This window comes from Lagenorhynchus albirostris, chromosome 20 (genome assembly GCF_949774975.1).
Source record: "Lagenorhynchus albirostris chromosome 20, mLagAlb1.1, whole genome shotgun sequence".
NCBI classification, from domain to species: domain Eukaryota; kingdom Metazoa; phylum Chordata; class Mammalia; order Artiodactyla; family Delphinidae; genus Lagenorhynchus; species Lagenorhynchus albirostris.
In genome coordinates this window covers 20582057-20607948 of record NC_083114.1, presented here as the reverse complement: position 1 = coordinate 20607948, position 25892 = coordinate 20582057, and the positions used below count along the sequence as shown (strand labels likewise).

Below are 25892 nucleotides of genomic sequence, written 5' to 3'. Positions count from 1 at the left end.
CTAGCCATGACCTTTAGTGAGTTACTTAACTTCTCTGAACCTTGTTTTTCTTACCTGAAAATGGGAAGAACTAATCTGCCTTGCCAGATCGTTGTGAGAATCACATGAGATAACACTAGGTAGTACCTAGCTCAGTGCCTGGCAGATAAGAAGCATTCTTCCAGCAGAGTATGGCTACTTTCTTCTTTACTTCTCAGAATATGTAATTATTGTACAATTATTTCAAAGAGGCATGGCTAAGCCACATTGATAGGTTTTTCATAGCATTTCCTTTCAAAGCCATTGCATTGCAGTTCCTTTCAAAGTCATCCTTTAATTGCTTCTTAAGGATGATATACAAGATGAAGCAAAGCCCATTCTGTATTAATGTTCCAGAACGTGGGACACTTTCCTTTCTGCTCTTAACAGCATAGATGCTTTTGATAATTCCAGCAATACAGTAGTGATAGTAGGCAAACCACCCTCAATAAACTGGAGATGATTCTGTAAGGCTTGCAACTAGCCATTTTCTGATTCGTCATGTCATAAAGGTACTTCTTTGAGGATTGGGGGCATTTTAATTAGGTTTTTTCCAAAGGATTTTTGTAATGTCTTATACGGTAGGTTCACCATAAGTATGTTAATTCCAAGATGTTGCTGTCTCTGCAACCGGGTGAAGCCTGTAGCTTGGCACACAGAACAGTTAACTAAAATCAGAACAGATTGGATGAGAATCTTGGGGGCCTCAACTTTAGTGCCTTAGATGTTGGTGGTTAGCAAGGTGGTTTTGGAGTTGCATTGCAAACTCAGAGATTTTACTAAGATGCTGACGTTCTGACCTTTTTACTCCGTGGGTCCATTCTGACCCTTCTTCTGTCTTCCATGGGAAAGTCCGTGACAACCACTGATCCACTTAAAATCATTTGTCTTGAGCAGGTGGACAGGTAGAGAAGTGATTGTTTTAAAATTACTTAGTATTCTAGGACTTAATAGGGAGAAATCACAGTATCTGCCCTCTTGCCTCTAACTATGGCTGTACTCAGCCTACCTGGAATAGGTCACTTATCTTATCCTGTTCTTAGCACTGTAATTTTCCTGTTCAACAGGGTTCAGTCTCCCAAGAAATACCAGCTTACTTATCAAGCTGACAAAACCCCATGTGCGAGCTAGCCGTCCTTGCCTCATACCACTGGGTCCTTCCACAGGGAATAGTACATTTTCTTGTTCACCCCAGCCCTACATCTCCCATCTTCTTTACCCTTTAGGCAAATTGGAAGAGGAGAGCCTGGCAGGTTTCAAACAAACGCAGTAGGAGAGCAGTCAGACTGTATTTGAAAATTAGATCGCCAAGTCCCATCTTTTCTGAAGAGGGTGAGGGGAATTGGCGAAGGAATTTTCAAGCCCTTGGCGAAGATTTGATGATAGTTTTCTTTGCAGATCAGAAAGAGGTTTGCAGATCAGGGAGGGAAGTTTTTCACAGTTGTCAACCTAGGGAGAATTCTTTATACATCCCACAATTGGTTCCACTTTCAGTCCTTAAGTAATAGATGCCACATGTGTGTCTCTGTTTAGGGCTGATGGATGCGACGTACTCCCCAAAGAAGAGTGTTATTTGTACGGCAGTGTTAAAATGACAGACTCTTTGCTTTCACTCCCTGAAATAACCCTGAATGTAGTTCTCATTTAGGCTTAGGGCTTTCCAGTTTGGCAAGACCACATTAAGAAATGTGTCTTTTGGTAGTTAAATATATGTCACAAAGAGTAGAAGCCTAGTTTGCTGACTTCAGTGGCCCTGTTCTGTTAGGGTGAGCAGGTCTAAGGTATTTTTAGCACTGGAGACTCTTCCCCAGTGACCCCTGCCCACACACCCACATCCCCAGGATGAGGCTGCATTCTCCACCCATACATGGGGCTGGTGGAATAACCAAGGGGCAAATTTCAAGTCTTCCCACACAGCCAAGTCCTTGTAAGAGTAGCCAGATACTCCAACAGGCTGACGGTGTTTCTTTCAGAGCTGTTCTGAGGAGGCAGGCAGTTAAGTTTAGAACCAAAGTTAGAGGATGGAAATAGTGCTGAGGAAGACAGGTCGTCTTGATTCCCAGCTAAGGAAAAGCTTTCTTAGCTTCTGTACCAGGAGGGCTGAGTTGAGCTGTATATATCGTGCCTGACTGGGCCCAGAGTCCCCGGGGGCAAGGACCTTGTGGAATTCACTTTTGGTCTCCCCGGTGCCCAGCACATCTGGTGCTTCCCAAGTGCTTGCAAAAGCACATGAAATGAAACAAGGTACAGCTGGCCGGCTTTCCAGAGTTCCCGACTGATGGTGCCTTACCGAGTGGGTCTACCCATTCCGTGACAAAGTCCTTACCTCTTAGGGAAAAAAATTGCAACACGTGGATTCCCCTTGTGTGGAAGAGAAGTCTGTTTTTTTCTTGTGGTTAAATATTTCATTCTTCCATCTCTCTCTGCTAATGCCGTCAGCCTATCTTTGGTTCCATCTGTCTTCACCTCTGTTCCACCCTCTGGTGAAGGAGGTTGTAGTCCATCCCCACGTCTCATCACTTGGTCACTTTTCTTCCCACTCCTGGTCGTCGCTCCCATCATTCATTGCCAGCTTCCCTTCTTCTTTCAGCTCTTAGTCTTGGGGGCTTTCCTCTGTGGTCTATGAATACGTCTACATTTCTCTTATCTCATGACCTCTGCTGCCTTCTCTCTTCCCTTCGCTGTCAAAAGTTTCTAGAAGGAATGATTTATCCTTAAAGTCTGGCAAGTCCTCACTTCTCATTCACTTCCCAACCTGTGGTTACCGGTCAGCTTGTCTCTTCCTAAACTGCTCGGGCATGGAGCACACTCACAGTTTCCTAAAACTGGGTCCATCTCATTCTTCTGCGTGTTCTCCTCTCTGGGTCATTAAACAACGTTGAAAATTTCTTTTTGAAATTCAAGACACTGTTCCTGTTCTCCCACCTCTGAGCATGCTTCGTTCCTTCCTCTGTGCTGGTTGGTTCTCCTCTGCTTGCTCTTCGGATCACACGTTCCTGAGGGCTCTCCCAGGCTGGCTTCTCTTCTGACCCGGACTGTCTACCCAGCCTTCTGGCCCTCTCTGACTGTACATACTTTCCAGTAGGCGAGGATCCACAAACCTTTATCTTCAGCCGACACGGTGCTGTGCATACACCAGCAGATCCCACAAGTCAGGTACAAAACTCAACTCAATCTTAACCTGCCCCCGCTCCCCATTTCACACACAGACACATGCTCTTCCCGAGGGCTTTATCCCAGTCAACCATTCCACTCTCTCTCCTGTTGTGTAACTCAGAGAGCCGGCGTCTTCTCTCCCCTCCCCCACCTCTTCAGTTCATTGCCACATCCTGCTAAATTTGTCACAGATCTAGCTGTCTCTTTCTCTTTTGCCTATATCCTCATATCTTTCTTCCAACCTGTCCCTCTCAGATTTGTCCTCCACACCGCTTACTGCTGTAAGTGGCCACGCTAAAATGCAAATAAGATCGCAAAACCTGGTTGCCTGAACCGTTCATTGTGTCCCACTACCTATAGGATGAAGTCCAGACTCCTTACCATGGAATACAAGGTTTTTCTTTTAAATGGCTGCTTGTTTACTTGCTGTGCTCTCAACCACCCCTACCCTTACCTTTGACCCAACCAAGCATTTTGTAGTTTCTTTAATGCCCTGGTGCAGTTCTTGGTTGTTTCTTGAAAAGTCTTTTTGCTCTTAACTTTCTGGTCCGTAATAGTGTTACTGACCAGGGTTCTCGGCCTCCTTTATCAATAGAAATTGATAAGAGGCCAGATGAGAAATTCAGGCAAGGCTTTCCTGGGGCCCCTGCTGCAGCAGGGGGAGCGAGAACAAGCGGCAGGTTCCCTTGCTCACTCGCTTGCTGAGCAGGGGTGCGAGCTGTTTCCTTATATGGGTTGAGGATAGGAGCAGGTCCAGGGGTCGGACTTGAGGGCTGGCTGGGGTGTTCTGCCCACCCCTCTGGCGGTGGTGTGTGCAGGGGGCATGCACAGTGCCCTGCTTTTGCTCCCTGCCTTTGCTCCTGGCTCTTTAGAAGTGGCAGTTGGGTTTTTGGTCTTTTTGTATCTTGTTGTCCATAATTGCCCCAGTGCATGCACGTAGTTATTTTTAGTACCTTATAGTTTATTTGTATTTTGTTGCTCCAGGAGACGTTTGTCTGGGTGAAGCATTGCCGCAAAGGGTCCCAGGGTCCCAGCCTGTCTCAATAGGATATGTCTTCCCTGGTCACTCCTCCATCCCTGAGGAGCTGATCATTGTTCCCATCTTTGTAACCCCCCTTACACTGCACAAACCTCCGTTAAAGCACTGATCACCCTGAAATTTCAATTTTTGGTTTTACATTTCTAGTTCCCCTACTAGACCATGAACTTAGGTAATCGACCATACTCACCTAGCACTGGAGACACAGCAAGGCATTGGCTCTTCTAAGGGCTGCATGCATGAATGAGTGGAGGATTTGACAGGTTAGTGAACCACCCACAGCTTTGTCTCAAGGCTGCTCTGCTGTTCCCCTTCCCCTGACCTCATTCAGTTAATTGATGCATCCTGCTGATTCTGTCAAAGATCTATCTGTCCATGTTTGGGACAAGCCCAGGAAGCCAAATGGTAGTTGTGAAATCTTTAGGTTTACTTTTTACCTGTGCTGTCTCAGAGAAATTGCAGTGAAAGCATTGTTATAATGCTAGTAGCAACAACTAAGGTTCATTTAGTGCTCTACAGCCTGGAGAATCTCAGATGAGAAAAATGAAGTACAGAAAGGCTATGACTTGTTAGAGGTAGGTAACAGCCCAGGTCTTCAGATTCCAGATCCTCTGATCTTTGTATTATTACACACTGTTTCAGATGCTTCCATCAACAGGTGATTTAAAGAGTTATACTCTTCCTCTTTCGGAGGGCTACTACTCTGCTGTTGCCTGCAGTCTCTTGCCAACAAATAACTCAGTTATTCTACTGCTCTGGGCTTCATTATTCCTTGTGAATTCGTAAGGCAGATTAAGTCCCTGTTTTCTGGGAATTGAGAATCTTCAGACAAGTCATAGTGAGTCAGAGAGAAATGTTTTTGATGTGAAGGAAATGGAACGAATGTGTGGTTAGTTAATCTTTAAATATTGTATGTGATTCATTCATTCAGTAGTACTTGTTGAGCCACCCATCTGCTGGGCACTGTATGACTGTCATGGTCCCTGCTCTCATGGGGGTCATAGGCCACCGGGTGAGACAGGTATTAATCGGACATGCCTGCAAAAGTGAATGCATGTATTATTGGAGGCGGTGTTGGGAAGCCGGAAAGGCCCTGGAGTAATCACGAGGCCAAAGGTTATAGCTGGGTGAACCAGGAAGTTCCTTCCTCCTGCTGGGCCTCTTTCTTTTCCTCTAAAAAATAACCAAGGTGGAACCAGTTGGTGTCTTAGTTCCTTCCAGCTTACTACGTCTTTGAACTCTTATCTAACAAAGGCACATTCAGTGAGTCAGAAGGCAGAGCAGAAAGTACGATTCTTTTGTGTGAACTGATTGTTAAAACATGACAAGTTTCATTCGTTATCTCTGTAAGCAGAGTTCAGGCTTACAGTTTCCATCCTGACTACCTTGGTCTACTGAGAAAAGCACATTTTACTTTATTAAAGCAGCGCTTGGCATTTTAGTGGACCCCCTTGCAATGTTTAGTTTATTCTGACATTTGAGAGATTGGATCCTCTTTGTTCTGTGATCTCAAAAAATCATCAACCCCCCAGCCCCTAATTCCTGTATTTGATATGTAAAATGGAAGTAATAACCCAAAACTTCTTAATAAGCCCGCAGAGGCACTGATTCAGCAAGGAAGCAAACATTTGTGGAGCATCTGCTGTGTGCACGACACTGCTGAGTACAGAACAGACACGAATAAGAAGTGGTCCCTGCCCTCAAGGAATGTATGGTTTAGTGGTAGAAAAAAAGCATAACTATTACAGGTGCCGTGGTAGACGTTGATGTAGGGTCGGACGTACAAATGTAAGAGCTGTACGTAAGTTCTGCTGGCTGGTGGGAGGGGAAACCAGGGGGCAACGTAGTATAGGGAAGAGAATGTTAGGTTTAGAGTCAGAAGAGCCGGGTTTTCGGAATCTCCGTTCTGTATATATTAGTTGTGTGACCTTGATTCCTTTGAGCCTGGGTCGCCTCATCTAAATAAAGGAAGTAATGATCCTTCTGCCCCATGGTCAATGTGAGTGTGGAACTATACACGTGTGTATGATAGAGCTCTATCTGTCTGAGCTCTAGGGGCAAGGTCATGTTCCTGAATAAAATGGCTGTTAGGCCACTTGTAATTGCTAAGACAAAAGATTTTTTTTTTTAATATATATATATATTTATTTATTTATTTATTGTGTGGTACATGGGCCTCTCATTGTTGTGGCCTCTCCCGCTGCGGAGCACAGGCTCGGGACGCACAGGCTCAGCGGCCATGGCTCACAGGCCCAGCCACTCCGCGGCATGCGGGATCCTCCCGGATCGGGGCACGAACCTGTGATCCCTGTATCGGCAGGCGGACTCTCAACCACTGTGCCACCAGGGAAGCCCCAGACAAAAGATTTTATTTGAAGTAAAGCTCTCAGATTAAACCCAAACAGGCATCAGCAACCTTTCAAAGGTAGCGTGCCAATTCTGCTGCCTTTGCCGGCCTGTCCTGCAGATCAGGCGTCTGTGCGCACCTTTCCTGTAACGGCAGCGGGTGTGGTGCAGGAGGCAGTAGGAAGTCCGGTGGCCCCCGAAAGCCCATCCTCACCTTGACTGTGATGGGAGGTGTGGACTGATGTCACTGCTCACCTGTGCCCTCAGGAATGGGGACGCCGTCAAGCTGTGTCTTAACTCTGACCTTTACCCCCTTCTCCCTCGTGCCAGATTTTATCATGTGGGCAACCTGCTGCAACTGGTTCTGCCTGGATGGACAGCCTGAGGAGGCCCCACCACCCCAGGGAGCCAGGACGCAGGCCTATTCCAACCCTGGGTACAGCTCCTTCCCTTCCCCCACGGGCTCGGAACCAAACTGCAAGGCCTGCGGGGCCCACTTCGCAAGCATGACCAGGAAGGTGAGTGTCGACCTCTCGGCCTGCTCGGTCGCTGTAGCCTCAGGCCTTCAGGCAAGTCTGCTGACCTTTCCATGGTGCCTGCCCCTGGCCTTTGCCTGTGCAAAGCTGGCAACCCAGACCTGTCCTTTCACAAAGGTATTAAAACTAACCAAGCAAAAGCAACACATCTTGGCGTAGATTTGGAGCCAGCTAGATCTGAATTCTGATAGCAGCTAGGCAACTTCCTAGCTGTATGACTTAACCTGTCTTGAGATTCATCTTCTCCGTCTATGAAGTAGGGATATAATAATTGTACCCAAGTCAACATCTCGCAATGTTGTGGGAATAAAATGCGCTAAGCTGCGAAGGGTGCCCGGTGCGATGCTTGGGGTGCAGCAGGCACTTGCTGTTATTTCCTTCATTAGCTGCCGTCATAAAAAGCCTGGCTGCAGGTGAACTTGTTCTTTTTATTGAAAACAGTGTCAAGGACATCTCAGGTACGTCAGGACCCTAACAAGATGAAGACTGGAGCTTATTTACTGTTGCCATTTCATTTGAAATGCATGGTAGCCGTGTTTTCCAGATTAGTGAGCAGGAGGTAAAATCACTGGCTGGGCCATGGTGTACGGGTGAGGGCCATCCCTCTGTCTGTGGTAAGCACGCCTGGGGCCGAAGGTGAGCCCTGACCCAGAGAACTGCTGCATCTGTCTTCTTCTGCAGAATGAGAGGTTTGCAGCCTAGAATGTGACGTTTAAATGATGATAATGAGAAATTTGAGAGGAAAAAATACTTTCTAAACCACCTTCTGTATGCCAGGGACTATTTTAAGCAATTTATAGAGTTTTTGTTTCATTTAATCCTCACAGTAACTCTATGATGTAGGTTTTAGGGTCCCTACACTCCCACTTTACATATGAGAAACTAAGGCTTAAAGTTTAACAGGTAAAAAGGAAACTGTCAAGTTCCTGACAGCATTGGAGACATTAAAATACTCATTCTTTCCCCTCTACTTAAGTAGCGCCCCAAGATCACCTGGTTATTAAATGGCAGAGCCAGGATTCAAACATAGGTCTTTGACTCTCAAGCTTTCTCCCAGAAGACAGTCAGCATGTCAGAATTTCTGCAGCTCAAAGTGTTGACCAGCCACCCCTTTGTAACTGTAAGACGATGGAGAATTGGCATTTTGCCTTGTAGGTTGTATTTTGCCTACACCTCAGTGCAGTGCGGGGAAGGTGGGCACGTAGCCAAGCTTTGTTGTGGTTTGCTTGGCTACCCCAGTCACTGAGAACTCAACCAGAGAGGCTCCTGCAGGCCAGGGGACTGTGGCTCGGTGGGCAGGGGTGCCTCTCCTTTTATACGTAGGCTGAAAGGTTCAGTCCATGATGGAGACTGAAGTGGTGAGTAGGAGGAACTCGGGGCCACGTGGCCTCAGTGCTGTCAGTGGTGGAGACGGTGGGGTGGAGTTAGGGTCTGAGATGAGATGGAAGGAGGGCTGTCGGGTCCTGATCATGTGCCTGGCACTGAGCCTGGCATTTCAGATGCGTTGTCTCACTGAAACCTTACAGCAGCCTATGATGTGTGTATTACTATCATTTGTTCCCATTTTACAGATGAAGAAATTGTTCCCTTTATCTAAGGTAGTAGTTTCAGGGACTCCTCAAGTGCATCAATAGTCTGTTGGATGTCAAAGCTCGTGCTGTTTTCATTGTTACATTGTGAGAAATGCTAGGAACAAGCAGCTGAAGTGGCAGAGTAATTGGCAAGAAAGGAATAGGGAAAACCCTCGTTTAAATGAGGCAGCATGGGGAATTCCCTGGTGGTCCAGGCGTCACTTTCACTGCCGAGGCTGTGGGTTCAATCCCTGGTCAGGGAACTAAGATCCCGCAAGCCGTGTGGAGCGCCCCCTCCAAAATTAATTAAGAAATAAACAAATAAAGGAAGCAGCATGAATTTGCAATAGGTTTGTTTGAAACCACCCTCCCCCCTTTTTTTTTAAAGTCAGTTATCCTCTGGAGTGGAAATGGAGAGAAAGCGCAGAGAGGACGATGGTGGTGATCCAGGCTCAGGATAAGCATGTCGAGCACATTGGAAACTTGAGAGAACCAGGGGATCTAGCGAGTTCTTAACATTGCTCAGCCTGAAGAGAGAACGTGAATGAACAAAGAAACCGCCCCCAGAGAAAGGAGAATGATGGTTGGGTCAGGGTGGGAAGATGCTTTATTTTCCTTATAGTGGTTATCACCACCCAACATACATGTGTTTGTGGATTGCCTGTCTTCTCAGATGGTACATAGGATAAGGGATTTTGTCAATTTTGTTCACAACTTTTCCCCAGTATCTAGAACAGTGACTGACACGTGGTAGGTAGGCAATAAAATTTTAGAAATAAATGAATGAATGAACGAATGACTGCTGAGTTGAGAGCAGTTTGAAAAAGAGGAAGTAGACCAGAGAATTTCTATTTTCATCACTTTATGGCTGACATTTCCATGCTGAAGATTTTCACTGAGGGCCGATTCTGTCCCAGCAGCATGCTAGTAGCTGGAGCTTACAGTTTTGTGGAGAGAATACTAAGACATAGGTCTTTCCCTTAGGGAGCTTACTGTCTGGTCGAGGAGGCCCACATTTACAAAGAACTAATAATAGTCAGTTGCATAAGTTAAGTACTAGGGCATCAGGCATTGTTGGTAAATTGATAATTCTAGCCGGATGAAGGAAAGTTTGTTGATTTGCAAAGCAGTGGCTGAGGTAAAAGCACCAGATGTGGAGCAAGTTCAAGGTGGACTTGGGAACTGTGAGTGGCCTGTTTGGCCAGAGTGCCTGTTTGGCCAGGGAAGTTAGGGCAGCAGGGTTGGGATCAGGTGGTAAAGGGCCATGACTGCCATGGTAAGGAGTCTATCGCCACCAGACAACAAGGAAGCATCAGAAGGAGTTTGAACAAAGCAGCAACCTGATTGATCCCATTTCAGGGAGCAGACGTGGCTTCGTGAGGAGGGTAATTCGATGGAGCCATAGGAGTAGCACTTAGGAAGCTCTTGCACACCTGGCGGGAAGTTCCCAGAGCCTGGTGTAGGGTGGAGGCCGAGATTGATCGAGGTAGCTTCCATTTAGTGAGCAGCTCTTTGTGCCAGACCTTGTGAAGAAGTGGTTGTTAACCCATTTTACAGATGAAAAATTTGAGACTCAGATACAACAGGTACTTTAGCTACTAAGATACAAGGGCACACAGCTGTTGAAGACAGATGAAACGGAGGAGGAGGTCAAACTAAAGAAGGCAGAGAATCGATCTGGGTGCCTAGGAGCCTGACAGTGATTAAAATAAGGATTTTTTTTTTTATTCAGTGGTTCAGTGGAAAATATATTATTCAGTATCTACTGTGTGTCAGACATTGCGTGGGCTAGGCAGGCAGAGATGAAGAATGTCAGCCCTCCTTAGTAGGGAGCTTGTAGTCTGACAGGAAGATGGGGGCAAATACGCAGCCACACAAGGAGACAAAAAGAAAGCTTCTGTAGCAAGAAGAGCTTTTGCGGGGGGAAAGAAAGTTCCAGTCTGGAAGGTAAAAGATGGTTATTGGTACAATGTTTTCTTGCCACAAAGGGATGGATTAATTTTGTGAATATTAAGGATGTTTTCTCCTATGAGAACTTTGCACTTGTAATTTCATGCTTAAGTGGATCAGCATCTTATCTTAAGGGTTTGGCATTTAACAGCTGCAAGCTTTTAAAATGTCTTTTCTAGAAGTGTTTGAATTGACGTGATTACATGGATCCTACTGTCTCTTTTTCCTTTCTTCATCGAGGTCAGTATTTTCCGACTGCTCATTGGGTACAAAGTCCAGAGAGCACTAAGGACTTCGTAGAGAGGACGTAGTAAGAAAGATGGAGCCCTGCCTTCCCAGAGTTTCCAGTCTCAGAGAGAAATGGCAGGCTGGGATTTGCCACAAGCCTCATATCCCATCTGTATTGGTAACACCTACATATGGTCTAGCAGCAGCCCTGCCTATTTTGGAGGGAGTTTGGCGCCCAGCCTCTTGAGCTGACCAGGTTGAGCAGGAGGCTGGGGAGGTGGTCTGGCAGGGAGGTTGTACTTGGGAACGTAGAAGAGAAACTCAAATCTCAGAGTAGAAAGGGGGTGGCTCCTAGGTACTGGCCCGCGTCGGAGATGAGGCACGGGGGAAAGGGAAAAGGAGGTGACGGTGTTACCTTTAAGTGCGTTGCGCACCCGCCGCACGCTGAGGTTTGCTGTGCCTTAGCTCATGTAGTACTTGAGTAGTCCTTGGAGGTAGGCTGAGCTTCCGACTTTACAGGTGAGAATCTGACGCTCTGGGAGGTTATCTGTTTTGCACAAGTTCCCTTAGCTGGGACGTGACCAGCTAGGACTTAATCCTAGTGTGTCATGCCTCGGGCTGCCCCTTTCCTCCCGGTGGGCTGCAGGAGGGGATGCTTATGGGCAGGATGGCTAGGAGGAGGGGCTGGTGGGCTGAGAAAGTGGGCCCGCCCTGTGCCAGGGAACGAGGCTGGGGAGAGGGTAGAACAAGGAAGGGTGGATTGGCAAAGGCGGGTGCCCCTGCCAGCCTCCCAATGCTGGTGTTTGCCTGTGTTCCTGGCATTTGTGCAGGCTCGTCGGCTCCCCTAGGTCATCTTTCATGCGACTTCATGAGTCAGTTTGCACCATTTGCTAGAATTTATACATATGTATTTCCCTTGCTTGTTCTGCCCACATTTGTTGACAGCTGCTTTTCCCTTCTCCTTTGTTCTCTTCTGCCTCTGCAAACTGAGGTTTTAGCCTCAAGAGAGCGCTGTCTTACTCTTTCCCCTAGGGTGTGTTTCAGATGCCAATGCCGGGACTTGAGAATCCCTGGCGAGCTGCGGGTTACGGAGAAGCTGGGTTGGTTGCTGCCTTTGCATTCTGATCTTGCATCCAATACGCTGCACACCTTTGAAGAAGAGAGGTGTTTAGATCTGGCTGATTGAGCAACTTGGGGCTTTTTAATTGTGTCAAGCTAGGTCTTATCAAACTGCATTGACTTAAATAATGTTCCACGTCAGGACCTACAGCTTTACTACACGGAAGCCTCGTCATTTCACTCTGTCATCCTAAGCACATCTCATTGCCCAACAGAAAAGCTTTAGATATGACTGAACCCCCAATACCCAAAAACATTCAGTTTCTACCTGAGTGGCTACTGGTCCCAGAACCCTTATGAAGCGAGTGCAGCCATGCGTCCTTTCCAGTCAGTCGCTGAACATTTTATTGTCTGGTTATAACTGTGTAGAGAATAAGGGAGCTTGATATGTGTCCTTCCCCAGCTTCTAAGTATCACTAGTCAAAACGATGGTAAGCATTATGCTTGTTTTCCTTTACTGCACGAATGACACTTAGAGAAAACGAACTATAACGACGTCAGCTATGCAGACTTTTACTTCAGTGCCACACAAGAGTATCTGTGATTTCGACTCTGGGAATCTCAGTCTCCTGGGCATTCTTGTTAGCTTGAATAACTTTCTATACTTAGAAAAGAGGGAGTGGAAATCTTTAGGTTAATACTTAAGTCACCACAGGATGAAAAGTTTTTAATTTCTCTAAAGGATGAGTGAGGGCGCCCTCCGGGACCAGCCCCGTGGGCCCAGGGATTACCCGTCTGGTGGCATGTGGCCTGCTGGTGGCTGGAACAGGCCTCAGTCAGATGTCACCGTGCTCGGTCAGCCTGCGGGGCGAGAGGCCGAGGATTTGCTTCCTGTGAGCTGAGCAAGCCTTCATGAGTTGTGTTGTCTGCGATCCTGGGAGGAGCTGCTGCCAGGCGGTACCAGCTTGCCTTCCAGGCACTCTCGTCGCCCATCTGAGACACCCTGTACTTTCACAGATGAGAGCTCCCTAATCACGTCCAGAGGGCCTCCTGGAGCTGACTAAATATTTGTCCTGGGTAGGCTCTCAGGCACCACTGAGTTCCCAGCACTCTGAGTGGGCCTTCCTGGGGTGGGGGTGGGCCTGGGCCTCAGCCTCTGCAGACGGGGCACGGGGTTGGCAGTTGGGAGATGGAGAGCCAGGCCCTTGACTCAGCCCAGCTGTAGGCTCGCCTGGGGCTGAGTTAGGCAATGTGAGCATGACTGTGGGCACCAAACTCAGACCTCGAGTGAGAATCCCAGCTCTACTCTTTACTGCCTGCCCTTTAGGATGGGATTTAATCTCTCTAGGCCTCAGATGCTTGGTCTGTAAAACAGGGAAGTACGCGGATACCTACTTTGCGGGGTTGCTTTGAGAATTAAATGACAAGCCAAATCTAGCTCTAGCACATAGTGGCCCCTCAATAATTTAATGAATAACATTAATAGTAACAACAGTCACCAACATAACCTTTATGCATTTGCTTTCTTATCTCAGCAATAAACTAGAAAGAATCATAGTTCAGGATTTGAATCTTGACTCTTATCATTGGCTTGTATTTCCTAGCAAGAATAATTAAAACACTGAACTTATTGAAGACTCATGTGTCAGATATACTAAATGCATTATCTCTTAACTTTACAACAATCATATGAGGCAGTTGCTGTTATCGCCTTGCTTTACAGATGAGGAAACTGAGGCCCAGAGAGGCTGAGTTAGACCCCCAAGGTGACGCCACAAGAAATGGAGGAGGGAGACAATGAAAATGCGGGTTTTTTTTATCCTGAAGCTGGTAGTCTTAATTAATAGCCTCCATTTCTCTACCAGTAAAATGAATAAAGTAAGCCTCCGACGGAACACTCCACGTAGTGTCCTGTATGTGGATACATGATGCCTACAGGGGCTGCGCCACCTCCAAGTGGCTCTTACCCTGAAATCTGCAAGGTAGCCTGCATGCGCAGGGAGAGGAGGAGCTCAGTAAAAGTAAGAGTGATGGGGGAGTCTCGCCCAGCTCCCATCGCACTGTCTTGTTCTCACTGTCTGACGTGGTTTCCTCTGCCTCTTGCTCTAAGCAGCAGACCTGCTTGGACTGTAAGAAGAATTTCTGCGTGGCCTGTTCGAGCCAAGTGGGGAGCGGGCCCCGCCTCTGCCTTCTCTGCCAGCGTTTCCGAGCCACAGCCTTTCAGCGGGAGGAGCTCATGAAGATGAAGGTGAAGGACCTGAGGGACTATCTCAGCCTCCATGACATCTCTACCGACATGTGCCGGGAGAAAGAGGAGCTGGTGTTCTTGGTGCTTGGCCAGCAGCCTGTAATCTCCCAGGAGGGCAGGACTCATGCCCCCAGCCTGTCCCCGGACTCCCCCGAGCAGCAGGCCTTCCTGACCCAGCCTCACACCAGCACGATACCTCCTACCTCACCCGGCCTCCCTTCTTCACCCCCAGCCCAGGCTCGGGACCGGCAGCAGGTACGGGCCCATTTGCAGCCACACCATCTCTGCCAGTTGGAGGGCTCGTTTTCCTCTCCCGCCTGTACCGTGGGAGTGGGGCAAGGTTAAGTGTCCGGATTATGTGATGCCTTTCTGCTTACTGATGAGGGATGATGTTTTCTGGACATCCAACTCACGTTTTGGCTTTTTTCAGGGATATTGATGCACGATACTGGGTGTTTGTGTTTTTTGTTTGTTTGTTTTAATTTTTTATTTTATTTTATTTATTCATTTTTTTTTTTTGGCTGCGTTGGGTCTTCGTTGCTGCGTGCGGGCTTTCTCTAGTTGAGGCGAGCGGGGGCTACTTACTCTTCACCGCAGTGCGCGGGCCTCTCACTGCAGTGGCCTCTCCCGTCACGGAGCACAGGCTCCAGGCACGTGGGCCTCAGTAGTTGTGGCGTGTGGGCTCAGCAGCTGTGGCTTGCGGGCTCTAGAGAGTGCAGGCTTAGTGGCCATGGCTCACGGGCCCAGCTGCTCCGTGGCATGTGGGATCCTCCTGGACCAGGGCTCGAACCTGTGTGCCCTGCACTGGCAGGTGGACTCTCAACCACTGTGCCACCAGGGAAGGCCTTTTGTTTGTTTTTAATATATACATATCCCAGTTAGAGAGTTTTTAAAAATTCATTTTTCCAGAAATATTTTGAGAAAACTCACTGGTATTCTTTGTGTTTAGTTCTGTTCAAATTGCCCTCCTACTTACTCACCTTTGTTGTGGTCTTCCTTGGCCGGATGGGGAACTCTGTTCCTCAGTGACCGTCACAAGGCACAAAGGAAGAAAAGGAACATGTAGGGGGAAGGGAGAGTGGGGAAACACTGTGACTAGGACAAGGGCGCTGCTTCTCTTGCCAGCCTCTGTCTGGGTGGGGCAGTGGTTGGTGGGCTGTTGAACAGTAAGCAGCCTTACCAGCATCCTAGTGGGGCCTGGGAATGGTAAGCTCAGAGCAGCACATCGACTGAAACATGAACCAGGCATGAAAAGTACAGAAATGAGTAACACATTGCTTCTGTGCTGAGAAAGCCCCTCTAAGGGGGAAGGTAGATGCAGAAACCAACTATTGGATTAGAGTGATGCAGGTGGACCTCACCGTTGTGTAAGGCATGATGGCGTCCCGTAGACATACGTAGGTGCCTTAGTGAGCCTTTTACTTACATGGCTTGGGCAATAGTGGGAGGATTAGGACCTAAGAAATCCGTTTTCCACATCCAGTTTGTCACTGACTCTTGGGTCAGTTTGGGTGAGGTTTGAGCCTATAACAATGAAATGGGGTTAGTAATCCAGACCACTTTTGCTCTTGCCAGGATGTTGGGAGGACAGACTAGCGTGATCTCACGTCTAAAGGGCTTTGAGCCGCCTAGAGCAGGCACGTGCCAGTGTTGTCAGTTCCCACACAGGATGTGGATGGCTGCTACCTCTTGTTTATGATCACCTCCTTTGCCAGGATGGGGCCCCCTGATTCAGCTCTGACGAGCACTGAGGCATAAAGGCCACTGTGATAGCATGCTTTACCTTCAGGAAATTCAGCAGCTCCCTTGTTGGCTTGAGCCTGCTTTCTCCCCAGTGCGCTCTGGAGTTTAACTCTTCCCTCAGCTCTGGCTCTGTCTGCTGGACAGGTTTGGGCTCCTGCTTTGACTTCCTCCCTTTGCTTGACTAAGTGTTTTCGCTGTGTTTATGGGGAGCCAGGAGAGTGCCTTGAGGGATTTTTTTTTTCCCTCAAGAACCTTCAGGTGGCTTTTCCAATGAAAGGAGTCGGTTTTAAGCTTCCTTTCATTAATCAGAAGTTTCCAGACTGCACCCACAGGAGACACTGTGTACCGGATCTCATTGGGTACTTCTCTGATGTTTTCAGAGGGCCTTCAGGTCAGCTCACATCCCCTGTTCTGGTGAGGTCTGCATTTTGTCAGCCAGAAAAACAGGGGAAGCAAAGTAACTTGTGCGTGGCTGCCCAACGATTCTACAGCGAACTGCACCCAGGATGCAAATCTGCTTATACCATTCACCCTACCAGGGCCCTTTCCTGTACCTTTAATGTCCTGGCAGTAGTTGCTGGTGAAGAAAGTGTGTGGAATAAGCACAACTGTGCACACATATTCATTGTAGATTTTGGTTTAGCCAGTGGGCAAACTGAAAAGACAGGAGCATACTTTGCAGCATGAGATCTAGTTTCTCTTTCCTGGAAAAGAAAGGACATACAAGAAGCTGTCTACTTAGGATGAGGTTAGGCTCTGAAAGACTTTTTGTAACTCCAAGGTGACACCAGGAGGCCAGTGTGTACTACACCGACGTAAATCTAAGAGAAAACTAGACGTTGTTTTGGATGCATCTCCATACATGTGTACTATATGTGGGGTTGTATCGTCCCTTGGCATTTTTGGTGGTGATGGTTATTTCTACTCTTCATTGCCACTGTAGTTGCTTGCCTGTTCTTTTTTTTTTTTTTTTTTTTTTTTTGCAGTATGCGGGCCTCTCACTGTTGTGGCCTCTCCCGTTGTGGAGCACAGGCTCCGGACGCGCAGGCCCAGTGGCCATGGCTCACGCACGGGCCCAGCCGCTCTGCGGCATGTGGGATCTTCCCGGACCGGGGCACGAACCCATGTCCCCTGCATCGGCAGGCGGACTCTCAACCACTGCGCCACCAGGGAAGCCCGCTTGCCTGTTGTTAATTAGCTCCGTATTATGCATCCTAATCTGAGATGAGCGGCTAGAGGCAGTGAGTGACTGGTTTCTTTTACTGAGACCAGTGGAAAAGGCCTGTGAGCTCAGACACCTCTTTGCTCTGGGCTCACACCAGGCCCTTTGCCTGTTGGGAGCAGTGGGTGAAGAGGATCTAGTTAAGGGATTTGTGGCTTCAGTGGTGATGGGATTAGGAGGCTCACAGTTCTGACTACTCTGTGGCAAAACCTGAAGGAGTATCTAGGAGGAACCTTTTGAGAAGTTAGAATTCTAAGCAGAATGAAACTTCTTAAGCACAGGCGTTTGTCTTAAATAGTCTCAGGCTAATAATAATTTTTGACCAGGTTTCAAGACAGCTCTCAGTAATAGTGTGCCCTGCTGGTTGGAGCATATTTCTAGAATGTGAGAGCAGCAACTAGCCAGAAGAGAGGGGTAGGGTGGTGAGGGTCTGGAAACTTTGTCTCATCCAGGCCAGATGAGGAAGTGGGGGAGATTTTGTGTGGAGGAAGGGAAGCTGTGATATGAACAGCTGGGAAGAAAATAGTTGGCATTGGTCTGGGGGCAGAACCAGGGACGGTGGGCAGAAGTTGTCGGGAGGGTAGTTTGGGGTCAGTATCAGGAAAAAACTTGACAGCGGTCCCTCACAGGAGTGGACGTGTTATCTTCCTTTCACTCGGAGTGTTCAAACAGACTAAATTGACGGTGAGTGGCGGTTAATGCCGTCCTGGTGGTGGGCAGAATTAATGCATCTTGTTCTAGAGTTGAAATTTATTTCTGTTGCTTCCCTGCCTGACAAAGTCAGTGTTAAAGAGCAGGCTTTTGTAGTGCTGTTATGCGAGACTCCAGATTTCCGGGGGAGATGGGAATGCGTTTTGGATATGGTGTGAGCTGGCAAGAGGCCCATGCTATCCCTGGGACATCTCTGTGGATGTGATGGCACCTTTTTCTTCCCACAGGCCAATGGCCATGTGTCTCAGGACCAAGAGGAACCCGTCTACCTGGAGAGCACAGCCAGAGCACCTGCTGAGGATGAGACGCAGGTGGGGCCCCTGCTTGGGTCTGTGCCTTTGCCTTTGCTCTTTCACTGGCGTTCTTAGGATGTTATTAGGAACCTCTTGGCAGACTCAAAGTGGAGAGAGGAGAATCAGTGTGTGATGATAGTCCTTCTGAAATTCTGTTTTCAGGGGTGGAGTTTAGTGTTAGCATTCCAGATTAACCTTTGTGGCTGTCAGTGTGTTCGTGTGGAGTTGTGAGTCACAGTGGAGACTGGGGAGCCACATGGCCCATTAGTTTCCAGTCTCTTGACTTTCTAAGAGCTGCCAGAGGGCAGGCTCCCGGTGCCGCTGTGCAAATCTTGTTCTTTTCTTCTGCTTCTAGCACACAGTAGCCATTGTTAGGGGAAGGAAGTCAGATAGTCAGGAGGAAAGATGGGAGGGAGTTCAGGCCTCAGCCGTGGCGGGCCCAGTGCACAGGGGGGCACAGCCATCGGGGCCATGGAGCTATTGTCACGGGTGCATAGAGAGGATGCTTGACCAGGAGGTGGGCTCCTTCGTGGGAAAGCAGAACTGTCTCCGGGGGAGAAGGACCAACACCATTCTCAGTAGTTTCTGCTGCTGCGTTTAGTCATCACAGCAACCCTGTGGGGCAGGTCTGCTGCCTCTTCTTCATGGAGGGGCAGTTGGGCTCCGAGAGGTGAGCCACTTGCCTGATACTATTCAGTACTAATCAGCGGAGGAATCGGATTCAAAGCCAGGGCCACCTGCCTCAGACTGCAGCTCCTTCTACCGGGTCATGCTGCTGGGCGGGTCGGGCCGGCTGCGCCTGAGCACAGGGCTCGGGTTGGGAAGACACCGCGGTCTCTCTTGCGATGCAGGGCGCCATGCCAGCTACTACTCCTGTTCCTACTCCTCTTGAGGCCAGTCACCAAAAGCACGGGGTGATGAGTGCTCTGGGGTCCTGGGAGGGAGAGCCTGGGTTGGGGGAGCTGAGCCCACCGATCTCATCTTTGCCTTTGCAGTCTGTTGACTCAGAGGACAGCTTCGTCCCAGGCCGGAGGGCCTCTCTGTCTGACCTGACGGACCTGGAGGACATTGAAGGTCTAACCGTGCGGCAGCTCAAAGAGATCCTGGCTCGCAACTTCGTCAACTACAAGGGCTGCTGTGAGAAGTGGGAGCTGATGGAGAGGGTGACGCGGCTGTACAAGGATCAGAAGGGGCTACAGCACCTGGGTGAGGGGCCGCCTGGGTGACAGCTGCACGGAGTTCCGGAGTGTTTGCTGTCTCTCTTGAGAGTCGACATCGACCTGACTAAATTTCCCTGCTTTTAGCCCAGGAAGGAGTCACCTTACACATCTGCAGCCTCTAATAATAGCTGTCCTTTGGAGTTGAGGGCTGGGATTGGGTATTTACTCCTCAGGGCAGCCTGTGAAATAGGCGTTATTAGTGTCTTCCTTTTATTGTAGAGCCCAGATTTGAACTGAGGATTTCCTGGTCCAAGTCCGTGGCCTTTCCCCACACACGTCACCCCTGCCATACTGACTACTGCCTTTACCAGTACTCCTTCTTTGCACACACGGTGCAAGAACACTGTGTCCTGCCTGCACTTGGGCTGTTCATTTCCCAAAGCATGGTATCATTTTCAGCGATGCCCAGTAAAATATCAAGGTCTGTGCTCAGATGAGTTTGGAAAAAAAAAAAAAAGAAACTTTATGTCCCTGCTGCTGATTCATGGTGGATGAATAATGGAACAGTAAAGGCAGAGAAGTCCTGCAGAAGAGAGAGGAGTTGAGCCGTGTGGAACTCTGCATTTCCTGAAGTGACTTCACCCAGAACCTACCCCCGCCCCCTGCCCCCCAACAACCCCTCCCCCGCTGATTTGGTCCTGCAGGTCATTTTGACTCCTTGCCTGCTAACAGTGGTTGAAGTCGGATTTGGGGCTCTCCTCTCCCAGAAGCTCAGATTCGTCAGAGTTAGGGGACATCTGACTGGTCACCTGATCACAGACTCTCCCCTTTGGGATCGTCCCCAGAACCTCCCTAGAGTGGCGAGGACCTGGGACTAGGAGATGGCTCCGCCGGGGGGCTGCATCCCGACTCCCTGGCTGACTGGATCAGACTGTTCCTCCTTTCTTGACTTAGTGCTGGCTTCAGAAGCATCAGAAAAGGACACTGTGCTTATGCAGTATCCTTCCTGCTTGGTAGTTTTGTTCATGGCAAAGCAGTGGAATCTCTCTTTCTAAGACTAGACCAGACACCCCGGCAGGAGCTGTGTGTGAGTCCTCCGCATGTAGGGGGAGTGAGGAGGGCGGGTGTTCTGTCTGGGCTCTTGGCCGGCCTGGTTCCCAGCAGGTGAGCAGTCAGAGTTCGGAAGTGAAGGCAGGGTGGCTGGAGACTTTCCTCGTGCCGTCACATATTCAGACGCCTTCTTTCTCTTTCCTTTCCAGCGTGTGGTGCTGAAGACCAAAACGGTATGTAGTTGTTCCTGTTTGGGAACAGGCTTAGGTTCTTAGCTCTTCTGTCCTTCCCCTCCTTCAGCCGTGATTCCTGTTATCAGTCTAAGAATTCATGTCAGCGTCCAGAGAGGGTGTGGGGGAATTCACTGGGAACCAAGGCTTTTCAGCATCTCTGGAAATTCTCATCCCTGTCCCCGTGAAGGGACAAGAGTGGCAGGACACCTAGGGGCAGCCTGATCTGCATGCCTCTGGGTTGTCAGAGCTCAGAAGCCAGCATTTGTAAAATATTCAGCAAAGCAAGTGGTGGCATGTGGCACATCCGGTGCATTTCCCACACTCCTGGGGCTAAGGCACTCCCTCCCCTATAGTTTTCACTCCATTTTGGTCTGAGTGGGAAGGGTTTCTGTGTACACCTTCAGGGAAATCACTTGGGATGTTTCTCAGCTTCTGGTACCAACTAAAAAGAAAGAGTGGTGGGAACTTCCCTGGTGGTCCAGTGGTTAGGACTCTGAGCTTCCACTGCAGGGGGTGCAGGTTCGATCCCGGGTCGGGAACGAAGATCCCACATGCCTCGCGGTGTGGCCAAAAAAAAAAAAAAAAAAAAAAGGGTGGTGACCTGACAGCCTTGTTTGTACAGGGCTGGGTAGTGGTTAGAACTGCTCTGGGGATAGATCGGCGCTCAGCTGCCACAAACTCACCCATGTGTTAAAGACCACCACTGGGCCTTTGGGCACCTCCAGAACACACTGCAGGAATCTTGACTGCAGATCCAAATCATTCTAAAACATGCTAGACCTTTTTGAAAGCCTAAAGGCTACATGGCTGTTTTACTAAATAACAAATTTGGAGAGTCTTCTGAAAAAGTTTTAAAGTGCTTTGCAGGTCCCTGCACTACTCTGAGAACATCCTTTCTTGGGGAAGAGCTCACAATCATACAGTTCAGAATGGGGCACAGTCTTCTGGCTGATAAATTCTCAAGAGTTGAACTCCCCCAAATCATTTGGAGTTCTAAACTGACTCCCTCATCTGATACCAAGATCTGGCCAATCCACTTGGTGTCTTTCTTTTTCTGATTCCTTGGAAGAATGCTGGCAACTGAGTTGATGAATTTGTTAATCCTGGTAAAAATAATCAGTAATGAAATTCTATAAATTACTCCAGCTCATCTTAGGTATTTATATAGTTCAGTTGTTTCCAAACCTTCCCTGTTAGGGCCAACAGCTCCTCAAAGGGGTAAATAGATTTCACTACCTCTTACAGCCAGCCTTCCTCAAGTGCTTCTTGACTTTTTGAATAGTCCAGGGAACAGGAAAAGAAAGTGCAGAGGCAATGGAGTGTGAGAGAATTCCCTGTGGAACCGTAGAGGTGGCTGGTATGGGGCCAGTTGCCTGTTTATAGCTACCTGGTTCAGGCTACCATTTAAAACATGCTGGGGATGGTTGGCTTTGGGGAAGTGAAGGTTTTTCTGTTCCTGCAGCTAACCTAGGATGCTGGTCATGCCCACTGTATCTTACCACTTGCACAAGCCAGTTAGCCTTGTCGAGAACTGTGCACTGAGCAGTTAATACTCTATTGGCAGTCCCTGCCCTCAGGCCCCTTGCCCAGAAGTCCGCCTGCCTGGATTTGAACCCTTGGGCAAGCCACTTAACCCTTTGGTCTCAGTTGCCTCATCTATAAAATGAGTAACAAGAGTACCTGCTTCACAGTTTTTGTGAGGATCCAATGAGTTAAAACATGCAAAGCATTTAGGACCCTGCTAGCACCTGTAAGCTTGCAATAAATGTGGGCTGTTATCATTCCCTTGGGAGATGTTCATTTGTCAGACATTTAGAGAGCACCTACCATGTGACTGGTTGCAGGGGTTCAAAGATGAAAATCAGACCTCAGAGCACATAGCAGATGCTTAGTACATTATTATAGAAATTGATTGCATTTGTTGAATTTAGGGGCCCATAGTGTAGTAGGGAGACAAATAGGCAAACTGAAAAATTCTCATGCAGTGTGATGAGCAGTCATGAGAGTATGAATAAAGCTGTGTATGGGGAGCAGAGAAGAGGGATCCATAATCTCTGCCGGGTTCTTGCACCACGACATCTCCTCAGAGGAAGCCTGGGGGTCGTCTGTGGCATGGCCCAGGGGCTCCTGTGATCCTTGGCTTTATTAAATTGGGGATATGTTTACATATAAGCCTCATGATCCTTAGTGAGCCATTCATTACAGCTCCATTTATATCTAAACTTTTCTGAACCAGTTTTATCTTTTCATCATGTTCTGCCTCAGAGTATTAAGTCCCTAAGTGCCACTCACTGGCTGTATTACAGCCTCAGTTGTCTGAAAATTATTTCTTTTAAGCTTTGAGGACTTTGCCTTATTTAGTTCTCATGTTCTGGGGACGTCCTTGGTCTACAAGTACTTGACTCTTCAAATCTATAGCCTGACCTATAGAGGTGCAGATTAAACAAAGAAGTGAAATTAACTACTGGGGAAAAGTTTTCTTGGAGTTCAGTTTGAGTGAAGTATGTGGATTTGGGGGGGCTTTTCCCAGTGTGCCTGTTCTCCCCGTCCCCCAACCCTGTACACTTAGACAGTCTTCTTACTTTCCTCTATACCCCCTTTCTGCTGTGTGTGTCCAGGGGGAGCAGTGCCATCCAGCCTGGAGGAGAACCTGTGTCGGATCTGCATGGACTCGCCCATCGACTGTGTTCTGCTGGAGTGCGGCCACATGGTCACCTGTACCAAGTGTGGCAAGCGCATGAACGAGTGTCCCATCTGCCGGCAGTACGTGATCCGAGCCGTGCACGTCTTCCGATCCTGAGGGCTTGTACCAGCTTCTTCAGTGCCTTACAGGGACATAGCTCGAGGTGTCTGGGCCCACAGTTGGCCAGCTTGCAGGGGGGCAGCCTAACAAGAAAATCTGCAGTGTTCCCAAGACCAGGGCAAGCAAGATGCTGTGTCACCTCTGGGCATGCACAGATCGCACAGGCAAGTCCCTGTTTCAGCGATCTTGGGGTGATGATGGTAACTAATGGAGAGAGGACTTTCTGGAATTTGGACCGTATCTTCCTCCCTTCCTCTGAGAACCTAAACAGTTTCACCCTTCCTCCTGTAGCCCACCCATCCCCCTGAACTGCGTGTCTCTGTTCCACCCATCGGAAGTCCTGGTAGAAATGGCTCTCTTCTTCCCCAGCACATCTGGATTCATTTCTGGTCCCTCTGGCTTTCTGTGCTTTAACCGACCTTTGCTAAAGTCTCTTGCTACATTACCTAAAATCCATGTGTTTCTTCAGACCAAAAAGATGTTAGCTTCCCAGACCAATAGTGATCCTCCTTAGGACAGAATTTGGCCCAGTAAACTCATTTCTGGCGAGAAATGAAACACAAATGCTATGGAAAAAATTTGAAGTCATTAAGAGTTGCTTCCTTAAGTGCTGGGATTGGAAGCTATCAGTCTCTTGACCTGACCTTGGCAGTCAACAAAGCATCTGGCTTTCAAACTGCTGGGAAATTCCAGTCTCTGTGCGCGAGATGGTGCGTGGATCATCTCTGCTGCTTCTCTTGGGGCCTGACTTTGTGCCATCCTTAATTTTAGTTTATGAGAAAAGGGAAAGCATTGGGTGGAAGCAATGGCTTTCTGCTTGGCTTTGCCTTGTCCAGCAGCCAGCCTTAAACCACTTTCCCCTGAGCGTGAGATCCCTCTTTCCCATGGAGGTTTTAAACATGGTCTCACTGAAGGAACAGAGAGAGAGCGCCTCACGCTTCTCTAGCTAGACTTCTCATGAAGCTCCCAGAGACTGAGCATGTAAGACAGAGCACCTAAGAGGTATCAGAAGGTACTGAACGAGGCTGGATTCAGCCCTTGAGCAGACAGCTGGAAGTCTTAGTTCCCCAGGTTGGTGGGGACTCCCTACTCCCATTTCCTTTCTCAACCTGCTGATTTAGGGGCAGGTCAGGAAGAAGCATTCTCTAGGCCCTTTAGGAAGGGCCGTGCAACGAACAGGTGATGTTCTCGAGCCCTCTTAGTGTCTTTTCACCACTGGAAGAGCTTAAGTTTGCCGGAGAAGCTTAACCAAGCACAAACGTACGTACCGTGTACTATCAGAAGAGCGGTGTGTGCTGCCGTCACTACTGGGCGAGCTATGCAAACCCTTGAACACCCGAAGGCCTTGGCAGTCCCCCCACCCCCACCCCATGCAGCCAAGATCTCTCAGACTGGAAGAACCAGTCATGACTTTGAAAGCAGTGGGAAACCTCTAAGAGGACCTGTTTATTGGTACAGACATGTTTAATGCTTTCTGTCAACCACTAATCTCTTTTGGGGGAGTGAAATAATTTTAAAGTGGTTGTCAGCTGAACACTGGACCACTTACCTTGACATTATACTGGGTGATTTGATTCTGAGCTACAGCCTTTGTAGGAACTGGGGGAGTCAAGAAATTTCCCTATAAAGACATCGTCTTTCATCTTTCTGCTGGACAGTAAATACTACAGTTTACAGTGCCTACCAGTTTAACAAAGGATTCAGCTACTCCTCAATTCCACTGTGAAACAGGTCTACATGTATGCAGCTCAGTTACAACCTAGCAATAACTTCAGGGCAGAAGCTGGCTGTCTCCCTACTTAAAACTTGCTTTCTCTGCTGAGGCCTTACCTCTCCCTACCTCCCAACTTCCCTCTTAGACATGAGTTAATAATATCCTGATGGTTGGTCTGTAACCTCAGTAAGAATTAGAACTGATGTCATTTACTCATTTTGGAGAAAGAACTTGCCTTGAAGTCTTCTAACCTCTTTTGGTGGTTTCCATTTACGAAAAAAAGGTGGCAAACACCTCCCCCCACTTTTTTTGTATCTTCTTTATTCCTACACCAAGTAAAAGTTGGGAATTCTAAGATCCCATTTCAGTTACTATCTAACCTAGGTAGAAAACTTGACTTTTATCCTTGAATATTCTCTCCTGCTCCTCATAGGTCCTTGGTCTTAATTATCATGGAAACATCTAATTCTTCCATTATTCCATGGCTTTTGCTGTGACTGTTCTGAGGTTTCAGTTGAGACTTGTTTTAAAAGACATGGACAGCTGAGTGGTTCATAATACATTGGAATAGCTGGATCCAAACTAGTAAGAATAAGCTGTACAGGAATTAGTGCTCAATATAAAATGTATAAATTTGTTGAAATCTTTTGGATGTGAATGTGTTATTTCAAGTGGCTTATGTTAAGATTTTCTCAGACTTACTTGGGTGTTAAGAGCAAACCCAAATGTGTATTTTTTGTTACAGAGCTCTGCTTTATAACTTTGTAATAAAGTTTCAGTATAGATGCCTGTCTGATCTGGTGTGAGGATAC

The 25892-nt window shown here is 48.1% G+C and overlaps 1 protein-coding gene across 11 annotated transcripts in view; it reads left to right on the top strand.

The window, feature by feature from the left end:
- The window catches only part of RFFL (ring finger and FYVE like domain containing E3 ubiquitin protein ligase), a 67792-nt gene extending 41927 nt beyond the window's left edge, over positions 1 to 25865 (top strand). For 6 of the 11 annotated variants that reach the window (XM_060135524.1, XM_060135534.1, XM_060135535.1 and 3 more), the window contains 6 exons: positions 6890 to 7077; positions 14017 to 14406; positions 18055 to 18138; positions 19116 to 19326; positions 20540 to 20563; positions 23182 to 25865. In XM_060135524.1, the coding sequence (XP_059991507.1) occupies positions 6890 to 7077; positions 14017 to 14406; positions 18055 to 18138; positions 19116 to 19326; positions 20540 to 20563; positions 23182 to 23363 (1079 nt within the window). In that variant the 3' untranslated portion in view covers positions 23364 to 25865. The remainder of the gene's footprint in view (positions 1 to 6889; positions 7078 to 14016; positions 14407 to 18054; positions 18139 to 19115; positions 19327 to 20539; positions 20564 to 23181) is intronic. The other 5 variants (XM_060135532.1, XM_060135526.1, XM_060135525.1 and 2 more) reach the window with 5 other exon arrangements.
- Positions 25866 to 25892: the final 27 nt, after the last annotated feature.